General features: G+C 43.3%; 3 protein-coding genes across 6 annotated transcripts; all 3 read right to left on the bottom strand.

Moving 5' to 3' along the window:
- Positions 1-1,155: 1,155 nt before the first annotated feature.
- On the bottom strand, positions 1,156-3,304 carry LOC105181150 (uncharacterized). 2 transcript variants are annotated; one of them, XM_011137736.3, is made up of 4 exons: positions 3,151-3,304; positions 2,846-2,946; positions 1,912-2,600; positions 1,156-1,571 (listed from the first exon to the last, which is right to left on the bottom strand). In XM_011137736.3, the coding sequence occupies exons 2-4, from the start codon at positions 2,877-2,879 to the stop codon at positions 1,350-1,352; spliced, it is 945 nt and encodes a 314-aa protein (XP_011136038.2). In that variant the 5' UTR covers positions 2,880-2,946; positions 3,151-3,304; the 3' UTR covers positions 1,156-1,349. The 2 variants fall into 2 exon arrangements, with proteins under 2 accessions (XP_011136038.2, XP_011136037.2); XM_011137735.3 differs by having other exon boundaries at positions 3,013-3,303.
- A 665-nt stretch (positions 3,305-3,969) lies between these two features.
- On the bottom strand, positions 3,970-6,130 carry LOC105181151 (uncharacterized). Of its 2 annotated transcripts, none has more exons than XM_011137737.2 (4): positions 5,819-6,130; positions 5,651-5,752; positions 4,694-5,397; positions 3,970-4,355 (listed from the first exon to the last, which is right to left on the bottom strand). In XM_011137737.2, the coding sequence occupies exons 2-4, from the start codon at positions 5,682-5,684 to the stop codon at positions 4,107-4,109; spliced, it is 987 nt and encodes a 328-aa protein (XP_011136039.1). In that variant the 5' UTR covers positions 5,685-5,752; positions 5,819-6,130; the 3' UTR covers positions 3,970-4,106. The 2 variants fall into 2 exon arrangements, with proteins under 2 accessions (XP_011136039.1, XP_011136040.1); XM_011137738.2 differs by having other exon boundaries at positions 5,651-5,746.
- A 600-nt stretch (positions 6,131-6,730) lies between these two features.
- Positions 6,731-10,644, bottom strand: LOC105181146 (uncharacterized). Of its 2 annotated transcripts, XM_019840478.2 has the most exons (5): positions 10,197-10,642; positions 9,759-10,127; positions 9,114-9,315; positions 7,476-8,191; positions 6,731-7,047 (listed from the first exon to the last, which is right to left on the bottom strand). In XM_019840478.2, the coding sequence occupies exons 3-5, from the start codon at positions 9,145-9,147 to the stop codon at positions 6,820-6,822; spliced, it is 978 nt and encodes a 325-aa protein (XP_019696037.1). In that variant the 5' UTR covers positions 9,148-9,315; positions 9,759-10,127; positions 10,197-10,642; the 3' UTR covers positions 6,731-6,819. The 2 variants fall into 2 exon arrangements, with proteins under 2 accessions (XP_019696037.1, XP_019696038.1); XM_019840479.2 differs by lacking the exon at positions 9,114-9,315 and having other exon boundaries at positions 10,197-10,644.
- Positions 10,645-18,005: the final 7,361 nt, after the last annotated feature.

Below are 18,005 nucleotides of genomic sequence, written 5' to 3'. Positions count from 1 at the left end.
ATTATAGCCGATTATTTTTGTAATAATCGACTGGCGTGATTCGCCAATTCTTACGGCTTACAACTTACGACACGTATTGTAGAATGACCTTCAGTCCCATCAGAGAGAAACCTGAGAACGGCCACCGGACCGGTTACGCCGGTACGCTTTTTTCGACGCGTCCCCTGAGAAAATGTGTGCACACTCTACGGCTGACGTCCTGACGATAACGGCAAAGCGTGCACGGTTCTTGTTAACTCTACTTCCTTAAGGAAGATAGTAAGATAGAAAAGCATAGATGATCAATCGCTCTCTGTCTTTATCGCGCCACCACCAATGAGCGCCTATAATATGAGATATAAATATAATTTTAAATGTTTGCAGAAAATGCCTGATTTAGCCTCGAAATTAAATTTTACTGTGGTCGGTAAGTTATGGTTCGCACCTCGGCTAAATTTTATGGAAACCAGTAAACTGTGGTTTAAGTCTTCGCTAAAAGGTTAATTTTAGTCAAAACTCAAACCACAGTTTATCGGCCGCCATAAAATTTAGCCGAGACTCGAATCGTGATTTACCGGCGTCTATAAAATTTAACCGAGTCTAAATCGAGCGCCTTTTGTTAAATTTTAAGCTTGCATTTGATAATATTCGTTATATTACATAAGATAGTACCATCTTCAAATTTTTCTTTCCACTATAAATATTCAAAGATATAAATATCGTTGTAAAATTGAAAAGCAGTTATTATCGTTATTAGTTATCCAATCGTCACGAGAGCTAACAATATAGCTGTAAAAGATTTATTAGGATTTCCCTTGGTATTCACATCGTATTTGTGTCACATTGTGTGACAGCAATGTCAATGACATATCCCAAGTAGCAAGATGACATTTAAAGACGTCATTACGGCGTCATTAAGACGTTTTTAACGTCATTATAACGTCATTAAAACGTCATCAAAACGTCATCTTGCTACCTGGGATGTGTATTATTATTTCTATCCTTCATGCCTTCTGCGTGAGGTTGGAGTTTAACTTTCTGATAAAAGATTAATTATAACGGAATTCAAACAATACTTCATCTAAAAAACCAACAGTTGATAATGTTTGTGAACCAATGAAAAATGAGGTGAAAACTGAGGTAACAACAGTACGAAATTACTTTTATTTAGTGCGAGATAAACAATATGTAAAATTAAATACACAAAAATCGTCGATTATTGGCATAGGCATTTTTATTTAATATTGCCGTGCGATAAACTAATGCACGCAACTTTTTAGTCAGTTCAGTAACAATTGATAAAAGATATAAGAAAACAAGGAAAACGTATAACATGTAAAAATTGAAGTGTTTACGGTAGAAAGCACTCGTCAGAGCACATTGTCGTTAAATATATCTAATTCAACAGTGTTAAACTTGTTGATTACAGGTATATGTACTGGAGATATATTACGATACGATTTAAGTTCAAGATTAACTCTTTCCCTGACGAATCCGACACGGTAGTTGCTCTGATTGTAAAAATTGAATATGTTTGTAGTTTCAGACTTTATCTCGTGCGCAGATAAATGTATCCAACTACTCGTGTGTACCTACAACAAACAGATGCAATTGCGATTATTTAATTTGCATGTAACACCCGAGACATTTCTTTTCACGGATCGGCAACGAATCTCGCCTTTCAATTTTCATCGAGTTATATATACCGATCCGAGTCCTGCCGATTCGACAACAACGAAAACGATGACTCAATTTTTTATTCACTTGTACCGTTATTTGCATTACACATTTACGGGATTATAATATCCCTCGATAATAAAGAAAGAATAGCATTTTATAAAAAAATAAAAAAGTAAAGAAAATAAAAAAATGTAAAATGTTAGGAATAGAATTTAATGCAATATCTTGATGCGCGATTTAATCGACACGTACCAAAGTAGCGACCTTAGCCGCTTTTGGGACAAATTCGGGCCAAATTCCTGCCGAGAAGGAATAGTTCGACGTTACAAAGCATTCGCTGATTATTCTTTGCTTTGAGATGACTGTCATCCCTTTCTGGAAATCAAGATTAACCAAGGGCACCAGCACGATATTTCGTTTGGCTCTGCTCGACTCTACTGAGATCTCGTATCTCGTGGGGCAGTCAGCGACATTGGATCGTTCGTTCAACTTGAATGTCTTGCTCACCGTATCGTTGATATTAAAGCCGATACTCAGCTGATTCGCGATCGATCGGTAAATATTCATCAATTGCTTCGGTACCGAGCGACGTTCGACGATGTAACCGTCGATCCCTTTAGCCCCGAACATAATCTTGAAGGGCACGCTATTTCTGTAAAAGACACTGGGATTAATGGGAGCCATGTATAACAATTGTTGCGACTCCAGATTTTTTCGTGGCGTTGGTTGTATCTCGTTGCAAGGCTCAATGTAACACATCATGCTCTCATGTTGCACGTCCGAACACAAGAAGTTGAGCGACAGGAGCGTGTCGTTTCTCTTTTCATACATGCCATCGCTTCCGTACTGGTGGAAGTCCGATGTCATGTGTACCTCGTAATTATACTCATAACTAAGCTTCAAGTTCGCTTCTTCGGCAGGGACGTCAAGTATCTTCATTCCTGGAAGAGACCGATCACAGTGAGATGCTATTCGAAGCAAAATCAGACGTGTCGTATCTACTGTTGTCTTCTTCCGCTTTTCGCAGATACTTTGCACCTCACAACGGCTACGTGAGGGTGTTTGAGGTTTCCGAACGGTATTCCGAGCAAAGTTACACTGCTTTAGATTTCGAAATATTGACGGACATTAACGTTGGCGATATAATAAGAAAGCCTCCTCGAATCGTCCTGGAGACGCAACTCACCTATGAGAAACGGCACTACAATGAATATCTGCATCTTCTTTTGTTCTCGGGTATCTGCGTACTCTGTACTTTTACTCCTCTATCGCTCTAGGCAGCTGAAACTTCAGGAATAAAATCGATTAGATGGAAAATACAAGAAATTGGATGCTATTGCTTCTCGTTCTCACCAACGACTGTTTTGTGTAGCGCTAGAAAGGCTCTTCTCTCTCTCTCTCTCTCTCTCTCTCTCTCTCTCTCTCTCTCTCTCTCTCTCTCTGTCGTCGAGTTAATTCACGGTATGATGTATTTTCTAATTTCGCGATTACTTGTGCGGGTCTCTCTTTACGTTGCGTAATCTGATTCTCGCCGGATTTTAAATCTGATTAAGTCTCGACTAGCTCGAAGATGAACGTCGAACGGAAATCGAGCGAAAGTGTCCTTGTCAGACAAGGGCGTCTGCCGTCGTTTATGTAACTTCCGTCTTTAATTATAAGAAATATAAACACAATATCGGCGAAGGTTAACTCCAGTAGATCGGTTAAATTTATAACATGTGACTGCGACAGATATTTCAATAACAATCGAGGCAGCAGCGATACTTTTATAGCTACGTGATGAAAACATGAAATATTTGTGATTGTATCTTTAACCGAACCATGCAATTTAATCGAGTCTAAATTGAGCGTCTTTTGCTAAATTTTAAACTTGCATTTGATAATATTCGTTAAATTACATAAGATAGCAATACCTTCAAATTTTTCCTGCCACCAGAAACGCCCAAAGATTGTTAGAAAACTGAAAAGTAGTTATAACCATTATTAGTTATCTAATTGTCATGAGCTAACAATATAGATGTAAAAGATTTATAAGGATCTTGGTAAACATGGTATTAGTATCACGTTGTGTCACAACAATAAATCAATGTCATATGTATATTATTATTTCTATTCTTCGTATCTTCTACGTGAGGTTGGAGTTTAACTTTCTAATGAAAGATTAGTTATAACAGAATTTAAACAATAATTCATCTAAAAGACTAACAGTCGAAAATGTTTGTCAACAAATTTAAATGAAGTGAATTATGAAGTAACAACAGCAGGAAATTGTTTTTATTTAGTGTACATATAAACGATATATAAAATTAAATACACAAAAGTGTCGATTATTGGCATAGGTATTTTTATTTAATATTGTCGTGCGATAAACCAATGTATACAACTTTTCAGTCAATTGACAAAAGATATAAGAAAACAGAGACAATGTGTAACATGTAACAAAGAATTTAAATATTTGTGGCAGAAATTGGTTCAAAACGCACATCATCGTTAAGCGTATCGTATTCGATAATGTTACGCTCGTTGATTACAGGTATGTGTACCGTAGATATATTCCGGTACGATTTAAGTTCAACATTAACTCTTTCCCTGACGTGTCCGATTTCTAAGTTATACTGGTCGTGAAAACAGAATGTGTTTATAGTTTCAGACCACATGCCGTGCGTAGATAATCGCATCCAACTATTCGAGTTTATCTGCAACAAACAGATGCAATTGAGATTTCATTTGCATGTTACACCGGAAACATATCTCTCCACGGGTCAAACAGCGAATCTCGTCCTTCAATTTTCATCGAGTTATTTTTACCAATCCGAGTCCCACCGATTCGACAACAACGAGAACGACGCTTTAATTTCTTATTCACTCATACCATTATTTACATTATACAATTTCCGGGATTATAATATCCCTCGATAATAAAGAAAGAATAACATTTTATCAACAAAAAAAATAGATAAATAAATAAAAAATGTAAAATGTTAGGAGTAGGATTTAATGCAATATTTTGATGTGCAATTCAATCGACACGTACCAAAGCAGTGGTGTTAGTCGTTTTTGGGACAAACTCGGGCCAAAGTCCTGCCGAGAAGGAATAGTTCGATACCGCGATGCATTCGCTGATTATTAACTGTTTTTCGATGATCATCGTCCCTTTCCGAAGATCAAGGTTAACCAAGGGTATCGGCACGATATTCAGGTTGGCTGTGGACGGCTCTACTGAGAATACTGAGACCGCATAGCTCGTGGGGCAGATAGCGATGTTGGATCGTTCGTTCATCATGAATGTCTCGTTCATCATGTCGTTCATCATGTTGATATTAACGCCGATAATCAGCTGATTCGTGATCGATCGGTAAATATTTATCAATTCCTTCGGTATCGAGTGACGGTCGACGATGTAAGTGTTGATCCTTGCAGTCCCGATCATAATCTTGAAAGGTACCCTATTATTGCACAAGATATAGTGGTTAATGTCGTATAACAATTGTCCCGACTCCAGAATTCTTAGTGGCGCAGGTTCCATCTCGTTGCAACGCTCAATGTAACATATCATGCTCTTAAGTTGCACGTCGGAGCAAAGGATATTGAGCGACAGGTGTGTGTCGTTACTACTCCTGATCCATCCACTGTATCCGTAATATTGGAAGTTCGATGTCATGTTTACCTGGTAATTATACTCATAACTAGACTCCAAGTGCGGTTCATCGGCAAGGACGTCAAGTACACTTGTCACTCCTGGAAGAGACCGATCGCAGTGAGACGTTGTTCGAAACAAAATCAGACATATCGTATCTACTATCGCCTTTTCCGTTTTTCGCCGATACTTTGCGCCTCATAACGGCTAGATGCGGGTGTTTAAGGTTTTCGAGCAATATTCCGCAAAGTTACACTGTTCCAGATATATTATCTGTGTTTTGTAATCTTAACAGATATTATCGTTCGCGATAATAAAAGATCCTCGTCGAATCGTCCTGGAGACGCAACTCACCTATGAGAAACGGCACTACAGTGAGAATCTGCATCTCTTTCTGTTCCCCGGGTATCTGCGTACTCTGTACTTTCACTCCTCTATCGCTCTAGGCAGCTGAAACTTCAGGAATAAAATAGATGAGATGGAAAATACAAGAAATTGGATGCTATTGCTTCTCGTTCTCACCAACGTCTGTTTTGTGTAGCGCTAGAAAGGCTCTTCTTTCTCTCTCTCTCTTCCTTTCTCTCTGTCGTTGAGTTAACTCACGGTATGATGTATTTTCGAATTTCACGATTACGTGTGTGGGTCTCTCTTTACGTTGCGTAATCTGATTCTCGCCGGATTTTAAATCTGATTAAGTCTCGACTAGCTCGAAGATGAAAGTCGAACGGAAATCGAGCGAAAGTGTCCTTGTCAGACAAGGGCGTCTGCCGTCGTTTATGTAAATTCCGTCTTTAATTATAAGAAGTATAAACACAGCACAGACGAAGGTTAACTTCAGTAGATCGCTTTAATTTATAGCTTCTGACCGCGACAGATATTTCAATAACAATTGAGGCAGCGGCAACACTTTTCTAGTTACACGATGGATACATGAGACATTTATAATTATATCTTCAACTGAACTTTAATGGTTTTCACCTCTTTGATTTAATTCAGCTTTAATTATACTTTAACTTTAACATATGTCTACTAAATTAATGACAATGAGAATTCATTACTTGATGATTCTATGAAAAAAAAAAATTAAATAAGCAGGTAAAGTCATCCAGTCATTCCGAAAAGATTATTAATTCTTTTTCGTGTTTATTTATAAAAAGGAAACCTCTGATATGCGTATCGTTTCGCAGTTAATGACAGTCATTGAAAGACTAGTGTAGATATGATCGTGTAGATATCAAGTATTTATGTGATTCAAAAATGAATATTTTGTTGTTTAAAATTAAAAAAGTTTTAAGTTTTCGGTGCTTTTTTTTTTATATTTCCCAAATTCAAACATTCAGATTCATTAATATTTTCAAGTTGAAGCATGTTTTAAATTTTAATGTTTCTAATGCGTAGTGGAATCAATCGTGCATGAAAGATAAAATTCAGTTATTTCGTCACGCAATTGTCAGTTTATTCGTAAAAGTAGAAATTCTTATATATTGTCCGGAATAACAAACAGTCGCATATATCGTCATAACTTAAAAATTTGATGTTTTATGCCACTCATTCGCCACCACACCCGCTATGAGGGGACGGAGCAAGATCTTCTGCGCGTATTCTTCTCGATACTTTATCGACTTTAAAACAACTTCAATATCTTCCGTAGCGCTGCCGACCCTCAAATGCTTGTCATACAAGTGAAAAATGTTTTGAGTTTTGGATAGAAAATTGTGCTTGGACAGTGTCATGACACTTTGCGACGACACCTGCAACAAACGGACGCGAGTCATCAGTTCGCGGGCGATCAAAACGCAGTTACTTCGTCCAATTGCGCTCGAAATTGGAGATTTCCCGCGGAAATAAGCTTGAGGTGAGAAATGCGCGACGCTGGTAGGCAAACGAGATCACTTATCTCTCGAATTTATTCATCTCTCATAAATTATTCAGTTAATATTAGTTACGTCGATCAATATACTATAATCAATACTATAATCAATACTATAATAATTACACGCCTTTCATAATTCTGCAGTAATTAACGTCAATAAAGTCGCGCAAGTCGCACTAATTAATCGACGGTTCAACGGGATGGAGATCGTCGCGGCAACCGTCGCTCCTGCGCGCCTCCTCCCCCCCTCCTCCCCCTCCGACGATAACGCGCGTTAATGCGACAATTCAATTGCGGGATACTCACTGGATTTTTCTCGATGTACTTGGAGTAGAACTCTCTCCAGAAAATACTGCCGAACATGTAAATTACCGTCTCGTAGCAAGACGGTACGTTCCTCCATTTGAAGACGCGTATCACTTCGTTCTCCTTCAAGTCGTAATCGTCGGGCAGCGACAGCGACATGTCCTTCTCCAGCACGCGTGTCACGTTCTTGACAGTCCGCTGGCGCTTGATCTTGAAGACCGTAGGGCACGTGCCGATGACGGAGCGTTCCCTCGTTTTGAAAATCATGTTCTCCCGATTAAAGTCTATTTTAGCGCCGATGCTCAGCTGAGTGCCGATAGAGCGGTACATGTTTAACAGGAACTGCTCGGTATCGTTGTCCGACTTCTCGATAGCGTAGTCGATCGTGCCGCTGTCGTTAAATCTGACCTGGAAGATAGTCTTTCTGTAGTTGTCCTCGAGCCACTCTAGAGTTTCCGCTTCGCTCGGCTGCTGCTTGTGACTCGACTTGTGACAAAACAGCGCGTTTAGCGTGTATGTCCGACACTTGATTTTCAGCGTCAGGGTGTGCCTGCTCTTGAGGATCTCTTTGGCCTGCGCTGTTCCGGAGGAATGAGGATCCAAGGATGTCTCATTGGGCTGCGATTGTTTCTCGTAGGTCGTCGCCGTGAAACGCGCTTCAAACGTGTACTCGGGGCTCACGTCGTCGTCGTACAGGGACTCGGGCATGTGGACGGCTGGAAAAGATTGGCCGAAGGATATTTATTGCTACGAGATCGCACCCTTCGTTATTTCTGGTCTATCTTTGTTTTCTACTTTGCCCTCGTGGTTCGTTTTTTTTTTTTTCTTTTTATTTAGTTTTTTTCTCTCCAGATGGGATTAACCCCTTGACATATAATGACGTCTGGGAGACGTCATTCGTTTCATGTGCCATTGTAGACTTTGACGTCTCCGAGACGTCAGGAACTGTCTCCGGCGGAGACGCCGAGAATCGTGCGTCGATTCTGTTTTGTTTCGAATGCTCATTATAATGTTACTTAATTATTGTCCATTAACATTATACATCAACCTGATTAAATGTTATGTAGCGATGCAGATTTCAAAATAAAATGTTCTGTTTCTAAGCTTACACATAACTGAGTTCAGTTGAGCCAAATTAAATAGTATTTTTCAAGCGCATCAAATTCCGTTTTATTTGTATGTCAAGGGGTTAATTGGGGACGCGACTGATCTAAGGAAAATGGTATCATGCAGTAAGACAGCATACAACACCGATATCGAACGATATTTATCGCAATGAAATTGCACCCATCGATGCATTCCTGGTTTCTTTTCTTTTTTTTTTTTCTTTATTCTGCCTTTGTGATTCGTTTTCATTTCTTTCGGTTTATTTTTTCTTCTTCGATCGGATTAATTAGAGATATTCGATCGGATTAATTATGAGAGAATTAGAGATAAATACGATTAATCTAAGGAAAATGGTATCATGCAGTAAGACAGCATACGAAACCGATATCGAGCGATATTTATCGCAACGATTTATTGCACCTTTCGATACATTCCTGATTTCTCTTTTTTCCACTCTGTCTTGGCAATTCGTTTTTTGTTTGTTGGTTTATTTTTTCTTTTTCGCTCGGATTAATCGGAGATACGACTGACCTAGGAAAAATGGTATCACGTAGTAAGAGTCCATGCTGCTTGCGGCTTCACTGCTCGTTGAAAAAATTCGCTAACTCCTCGCAACCGCTTTCGCAGTCGTTGCTGGCTGCCGACGACACGTGGATCTTCAGGGTGCGTTAAATTCGTCGGTGTAGTCGCGAACAGTCTAACATGGGACGCCGTCACACGTAGTCCACAAGTCCTAAAAACGCGCTCGGGGTAATTTCTATCCGCGTGAAATTTTCGGAAGTGCGCTCAAGATTGCCAAAGTTTTCTAGGCGAGCCAAATGACAATATCGCTCCGTCGAGAGAAGACGTCGATGGATTTTCAGACTCCGCTCGGAGAGCTCGTCCCACCGCGCATTGACCGATCAATTCTCTCTCTCTCTCTCTCTCTCTCTCTCTCTCTCTCTCTCTCTCTCTCTCTCTCTCTCTCTCGTTATTACATTTCGGTAATTAGCGCGGTAGATTTTACAGAGAAGGAGACGGAGGATTTTTCTCTACTCGACTTGACGACTTCCTCGACTCGAGTTTCTGTTTGCGTGTATGTAAATAAATACGTAATACAAAACACATATGCGATATATAAAACATAACTCTAACATACACGTCGCGTGCGATTTCGCGAGATCTTATTCTCCTTACCTTCCGAGGAAACAAACGCGTGCCTACTGTGAAGAAAGAAATCCTCACAAATATCGGATCGCGGCTTTCGTTTCGAAGGAGTCCGTTGATCCCTCAGGCTCGCGAACGGAAATACCGTCTCTCGAAAAACGCCGAGCAGTTGCCGCGTCGGCTACATATAATCCAGGTCTGTTAGCAACGAAGAGACCCTGGCTCGACAACGGGCTTTGTCAACCCTCCCGCTCCCCGAAAGCTGTAGGTCATATTGTACATACAATGATAAAGGCGGGTTCGGCCCCGCCTTTATACCTGTCGCCGAAGACAGCGACAGTGTGTCGTTCCCCGCAGTGTGACATAATAGAACGGATCTCTCTCTGGGTAGAGGACAGCCTGAAGAAGAAAATTCTCTCTTCATGTTTGTCTTGTTTCCTCTCGCTCTTCGTCACTCGCGATTCTTACCTCAGCCACGCGCCGAGCAGCCTGGAAAATCTCGCCGCTTCGTCGACTTCGAAATGGCGAGGCATCGCGCGCCACTTTGAATCTCATCGCAAGGCGCCTTCGTCCTCGCGGGAGACGCGAGTCCTTCTCGACCGGGCGCCATTGCGCGATCTTTCGCACAACGCGCCGTGCTTCTGCTCCGAAATGAGTACGGCCATCTCCTGGTGCGGCCGTCGAACTAGAAACACCGCGCGCCTTTTCCCGCGGTCGGTGATCGCGGCGGCTTCCTTGGACGATTTCCGGGAAATCGAGAGAGTGCCTACGTAGATAATGCGTAAGATAAAAAGAAAGAAAAATCGAGCGTTTTTCCTGTTTACGAGTTTGTGCAGACAAGATGAAAAAGACTCTGTTGGCAATAGGCGGCTACTAATAACGCGGCTGACGGAGATTTATATATAGACTCGTATCGGCCCCTCTCTCTCTCTCTCTCTCTCTCTCTCTCTCTCTCTCTCTCTCTCTCTGTCTCTCCCAATACGTTATCGATTAATCGATGGGCTCAATAAATTATTTAAACGACGAGGACTACTGAAATAGCGAGGATGGGATCCTCCCGCTTGGCAACCCCCGTTGAGAACCAGTTTAAAAAATGCAAAACTTTTCGGATGGGAAAACGTGAGCGTGAACGTGCGCGCTGATTCTCCCGGGATTTTACGGAAAATTTCCGGAGGACGTTTCGCGCGGAGAAACGCCCGCGCCGGCGGTCGTAAACGCGCGCGCGCGCGCGCGCTCAGTGCGAGGAACTAGAATCGATAAATGAATTGGAGATAATCGCTCTCTTATATAACGTTGTCTCGACCAGTTTCGTCGTGCCTGGCACGGGGACTCGAAGAATGCTTGCATTCGTCATGCTCCTTTTCACTTCGCGCGTTTGTTTGTTTGAATTCGAGGATAGCGCGAGATCCTCCTGCCTGGCGAGATCATAGCGTGCCATTTCGTCCCAGGAAGGACTGACGTCCTCGGACGGTTTCCTTCGAGACTTATCGAACCAAATAAATAGTGGAGGACCTGCCGCTCCAGGACGACGCGAACAATTCTCTCACGCCTCGAGGTCCTGCCTCGAGGTCTGACTGCCACGTGCGGTCGCGAAGGTGGGCGTGCGTCCTCCTGAAAAATCCAAATGTCAAAGTTCGCAAACGGAAACAATCTCCTATTTACGCGAATGTCGCAATGTACCGTCATGATGAAAAGTGACACGATTCAGTTCAGGGGAGAAACTATCAACGCGAGAACAGGACATGCGGGTGCATCAATATCCACCCGTACTTTCCAGCTGCGCAAGTGGATGCTGCCGTTTCAATATTTCGCTCAAGTCGTGCGTATCTCGGGACTTTTCGCGACATTTTTCCATCTCTTTAAAATTCGATGTGCTTTTTCTATTTTTTTTATTTTTTTTTTATTTTTTAAGAGACCATTGCGAACCGTTGAATTCGCTTCGATGCTCAGCACGAGCTTTGAGTCACTAAAGAGATGCTAAGTAAATGCAATTTGCGTTGCGTTCGTATTCGTTATCTCTCGTCTCTCTTTCGGATCTCTTTCTTCTTCTCTTTATCGGCTGCATGCGCAATTTGTCACAGCGCAATTTGTTCGCGCTTAACACGTAAATTAGCGAGATACGGCGATGATACAGCGTCGATCAGCCGACGACCACCATGCGGCGGCCAGGTCGTTAAGATCGCGCGCCGCTTATCGCGAGAGATGACGGATTACCATACTCGCGAGAGCGACGTGATGAAGGTGCTAGCGACTAAACTGGTTCCCAGCGCGTTTCCTTATCCGGCGGATTCTGCGTCGTGATTTTCGCCCCGGGCGACCGGCGCGCGGCGCGGCGGCAGGCAAGAAAAAGAGGAGCACGCCTCGCGAATTGTATCGCGCGCGAGCGATTTCAGCGACCGGCCTCGAACGGCCGGCCGCGTCTCCCTTCCTTCTTCTTCCGATCGGCGATCTCGCCACGGATTTCGATTCACGCGCAAATCGCAAGTGCACGTGACTGGGCGAGGAGATTGCTCAACGTCATTATGATTACGGTTATCGTCGGCCGCAGCCCGTAGCTTCTCGTTGCTCCGCCAAAAGCGCGGCAGTTACGATACATCCGTTGTATCGCGTTGTTATCTCTGACACTGTAACAACACTCGCCAGGAAAATAGTTCCCCCCTTCCCCCCTCCCCGACACCGCGGTACTTCCTTTGCTACGCGATTACAGCTGCGGACATTTTCTCGCCTTAGCTGCGAAAAGTGCAGCTGCAGCGCGGCGGCGGAGCGGCGAGGAGCTAACGAGCTCTCGCCGCGCCGTGACTTTCCAAACGCGCAGTTGTCTTGTCCCGATCTACATATCAAAGATCATCGTTTTTTTTTCTTTCGCCGAGCGAACCGGCCGATTCAAGTCCACGCGCGTCTGACGCGCAGATTATCCCAATGACGATAGTGCTGCTGCTGGACGCGCCAGAATTCATTCACCGTCATCACGATGGCGCACGCGACCCGTCTGACGACCTGCGAGAGCGTTGCATCGCAGATATTCCGGGAATCATTTCTCCGCTCCTTCGTCGGCCGCCGGCACGCACCGGGCCGGCCAAATATCACGCGCGCGGCGACTTGGCGAAATTCCGTCTCACGTGTGAGATTCCGCTTCGTCGTCGCGTTAACGGGAGACGCACGCACGCGGCGGACGAGAGCCCGCAGTGAAATTTATCAGACGCGATTGCTCCGAACGACTCGGGAAAAACCCACGACGTGCGTGTGTGCGTGTGTGTATCGGAGCCATTCCCCCATAAACCCGCAGCGGAGCAGCCTTTAATCCCCACCTGGTCCTGCGGCGCGATCTGATCCCCGTCAGGGTCACAAGAGAGCGAGGCGCGCGTACTCACGCTTCGGCTGTAGCTCTGCTTCTGCGACGCGTTTTACAAGCGCGTGTTTAGCGCGCGCGAATGAGCAGAGGGAACAGAAAATCATGAAAAACACCGTCGCGCAATTAGATGCGCGAGCACGAAGGAGCAGGCGACTTACAAGGAATCGCCGCGGAGAGCCGATCTAATGGCTTCGGAAGAAACCACGATAGGTTCGAAGCAACTCGGAGCATGAATGACCCGTCATTTCAGGCTAATTGCAGTATTAATGATGCGTGCCAGCGGTTGTTAGTCGTATCGCGCCACGAATGCCTAACCTCCCGTGGAAGGACTCGACGAGGCCAGAAGCGTCGATTCACAGCCAGCCGGAAACTTTGTAGCGTCATTCTTTGTGATAACGCGGACTGAACCTATGCTCTTGGAAATTGAACTATAATCGACGTTTTATTACGGTAATTCCGATTCGTTATCAAAGCCGCACACTCGACGTGAGTGCTGCAGGAAGTTTACTCTAATGAATCAGTGAAGAGGTCGTGCAGGGACGATGGATTTCTTAGATTTTGCAGAAATAATTCTTTCGCATCTCCGTGAATGCGATAAGCCTTTCACTGTTAGTGAGAAGTATATACTTCCCACCTTCTCTTGATTCAATTTTGCGTTGTAAATCACATAATTTTGAAGAACTAATCGGGGATTTGAGTTTTTTCCAGATAACTGAACAGTTGTTCAACATATGTGCTCCAATAGGTTTTTACACCCAATTATTCATTTTTCATTATTTATAACAAATCAAAGTTGAAGAAAATGCTTTCTTTAGGGAAAAATCGACTCCTCGCAGAGTATTGAATGTAGAGGTCTGAAATTTTCACCAAATATTTTTCTGAAGTTGTACAAAAACATATATTTTTTTCAGTACCTTTTTGCAGGTTAGATTTTTTTTATAAACAAATATTTCTACAAGAAGACGGCCGAAATTTGATTTTGTTGCACCTTTTTTTAGCTCTACTTTCCTAGTTTTTTTCATTCTGTATCTCCATCTTATGCGTACTGTCAATATTATTTTATTCAAGAATGAATGTTTAATCTTTAGTAAGTATAAATATGCAGTATTGAACATTTTCCCACATACATTCCGCCATTTTGAATTCGGTAAATCTGACTTCAGATTCGTAATCAGCGACCCGAAAAACCCATACACCATCAATAATAATTGGAATTTTCATTAATTTTGCACATCCTGATCGCCATATTGAATTTTGCAAATCTGACTTTAGATTCGTAATGAGCGACCCGAAAAACGTAGGACTACCAAATATTTTCATAATTTTCTCAAGGGAGGTTAATTCAGCAGTGAAAGGGTTAAAGTGAAATCTCACGAGAAGATCAAGCGAGTGTTCCTTCCGATATCCTGACGTAGCTATTAGTTGCGATAGAATTATACGGGAAGAAACACATTCCGGGCTGACACATTTTGCAGTAGAAAATGTCTCTCATTTTATCGACGGATCGTGCAGAGCGAAACGAGTTTATTCGCGAGGGATGCAAAGGATGAATATCGGGATCGGGCCCGGTCGTTTAAATTTTCGCCGAGTCATCGCCGCGGCTGCACGTGACAGCAGCTTACCTCTCGGTATTCCCGCTGATACGCCGACGGAGGAGCCAGAATTCCGGCCGAGGCGATTATTTGGCGTAAGCGGTGGTCCTTTCAATGTGAATAACAGGAGCGCGCGCGTATCTCGCTGACAGGACGACAAGAAAAAAGTCTCTCTTCGTATTGCGCGCGCGTGGGATGCGGCACGTAGCGCAGCGTGAAAATCATCGCCCTGCGATAAGAGCTCGGAATACGAGCGGGAAAACCACCGGGTGCATTCACTTCCCGGAAAATTCCCCAGCGAGGAAAATGCATTAATTGCTTCTATAATTGTGTCCTGTTATTCTCGTCTCTCGATTACCGCGTTCCGCGCGAGTTCCTCGACAGGCAGCGCAGCTGCCTTGTGCCAGCTGCGGGCGATTAACGCGTTGTTTACAACAACAATGACATAATATATCTTCCACACACACAGCAGGAGTCCACGTTTGCAATCCGCAATCTACAGAGAAAAAAGAAAAAGTCCCGATCTGGGCAAGCGGAGAGATATTTTTTCGCAGATCGACGAGAGAAGGTCTGTTGTTTACGTTAAGAAATATCTGTTTACTGTTAAGAAGTACGACGTATTACGTATTATGACCGAAGAAAAGTTCGGCCAGCTGAGTTTCTGAAAGTCGAGTTTAGGCAATACGGAAACACATTTGACCGGTTGAGAACCTTTTGTCTTTCCGGCCCTCTACGATCGACTTTTCCACTCATTTCCCTGTTTCCTAGTTTTTGCCTGTGTTGGCACTATTTCACTCTGGTACTTTCTCTATTTCTCCCAGGCAACAGAGAATCCAGTTACGCCGACGGGTTTATTCATTCCACGCGTGTTTATAATTTATGCTTCGTAAAATAAGGCCGGCGAGAATGTCGCAGTTACCTGTCGAGACCGCCTCCGTTATCGCGAGACGCTGACGTCTCGCGATGCGATCGCAAGCATTTGCGAGAAAATAACATAATTCAGGAAAGCAGATACGAAAATATCGAAATAAAATCGTTCCGTTGCGGCGGCTTGTTTTTATTGTTGCACGCAAACACGTAGACGCGACGATTACATCGGCGTGACCTTAGCTCGCGTCCAATTTTCGCAATCGGCCGGCGCTTCGCGTGACCGCTTATCTTCCGTTTCATATCGCCGTGTTGTCGTCAACGTGTAACATTCAACGCCCAGCAGCGAGGACTGCAAAGGAGTAAATCACCGGGAGAGACATCCAAAGGTCCTCGCGGGTTCACGATATCTCGCGCGCGCGCGATAACGTTCTTTTCAAAGCGATATTTCTTCTCCCTGACGATTACTGCGAAATTGCGATTTTTTATCGAATATTTCTTTCTCTCTCTCTCTCTCTCCCTCTCTCCGTCTCTCTTACGTACGTCCGCGTCGGCGTCGAGTAATTCGCATCTTCATCGTCTCTCGAAAGAGACGCTCCTCGCGCGATTTAAGAGGAAAGAAAGGGAGATTGATTGTACGATCCACGTCTCTCATTAAACCCGCGATGAAACACCGCGATAAATATGGCCGCGCGCGTAACGCGCCGAGACCAGACTGAAAAAGCATGAAATTCATCGGCGACGCTGACATTGCAGTTTCGCGGTTCGCGCGACTCGATGGTGACGATCTTTCGGGCTCGCAGCTGGAAGCTGACTTCATCCAGTGTGTTCGCATTCGACGGCTGATTGGGGACTGTAAATTCCCACGCACGACACACGCACACACGCGCGCACATCGTCGGAATCATGAACGAGAATAACACAGACTGTCCGCAGTGAGGGGAAATAAAAGACGCAATTTGCAGGAACCTCTTATCGCGTTGAGGGAAAAGCAAGCGGTAATAGCGACACGTCAACGTGCAATTTCCCTCATTTGCTCTCATCCTTTCATAATAAATATTTATCGGAGTGCCGCATAAATACCTCATAACGGTATAATCGCGAAGGATGACTTGCGGAAGGCTCCACCGCATCCTGCATGCGTTAACGGTCGCGTTGTAAACATTAACCGACTCACATTACGGAAGCCTTTACGAGGCTCGTGGCCGAATTTAACGCTGAACTTTCGAATGCCAAGCACGTGTGAATGTTCGCCGCTCTCAGCGACGACATGATTCCTAACCCGTTTTCTTCGACGCTCCATCAAGCATCTCCTTCTCTTTTTCTCTCTCTCTCTCTCTCTCTCTCTCTCTTTCTCTGACGTGAAGCTCCGCCACGTAAATTTCAACTCGAGTCGGCAGAGATCCATAACGGTGTCACCTTCTTATGACTCACCTCCGATTGAGAGGCGTTGTTGAAGAGCGACCCTGCAAAACATTAACAAAGTTGTCGGCGAGCTGTTGGACTCTGTCGCATACTTTAAGGTCTCAGCAACGACGTCACGCGCGCGAGTTAACCGCTGTCATGACAGGGATGCCGATTTTTTTTCAAACAGGCCGACTTTTAAAGATCGATTCGAATCACGAAGAAAAAAATCGATCTTTGAAAAATCGGTTTGTAAAAAATCGATTTCAGAAAATCGACTTGAATCGGTATGCATGTAAAAAAGTGAACCACTCATTAAAGTATACTATTATCTGACAAATTTCTACACTCTAAAGTAGACCTCGTGTAATTCATATAAAGTTTAGTATGAATTAAACAGATTAAACAGATGGTATTCTGTTGGTTGTATTGTGTGTGGCCGCAACAAGATAGAAAAAGATCTTTAAATCCTTATGCTAAGGATTTAATTAGTTTGATTAAACATCAATCAAGAGTTCTTAAACGTTATTAAATAAGAAATCACGTTTACTATTATTATATGCATATACATATATATATGTATATATGTATATATATATACTATTGTATGGAGTGGCTGTGTTTGGTTCGCGCGTTCCGTTCCGCTGAAAATTTTCGCCCATCGGCTTAAAGGCAACGTAATGTGCATCGTGCAGCCATTAAGTGAGCTCAAATATTACAACTGCAAAGAATTAAGAAAAAAACTATATTACTAGTAGAAATTGAAAAAATCGTGTTGGCGATTTTCAGAATTTACAGGATCGATCCTTGAATCGATTCAGCTCCAGAAAATCGATTTGGAATCGATCGTTTAGGCTCCGTTTAATCGATCTTCGATTAAATCGATTTAAAATCGGCATCCCTATGTCACGATCTGCCAGCGATTACGCTGAGTCGATCGGGATTAATCGTAAAATCTTCGTTTCAGCACACATAGGAAAAATGTATTGTTGCGTGAACCAAAATTTTGTTGTACCAACAAAGTAATTTGATTAAAATATGCCCAACAAAACTGTTTAGTTT

This window comes from Harpegnathos saltator, unplaced genomic scaffold (assembly GCF_003227715.2).
Source record: "Harpegnathos saltator strain DR-91 unplaced genomic scaffold, Hsal_v8.6 scaffold514, whole genome shotgun sequence".
In the NCBI taxonomy this organism is placed as follows: domain Eukaryota; kingdom Metazoa; phylum Arthropoda; class Insecta; order Hymenoptera; family Formicidae; genus Harpegnathos; species Harpegnathos saltator.
This window is presented reverse-complemented; position numbering and strand designations above follow the sequence as displayed.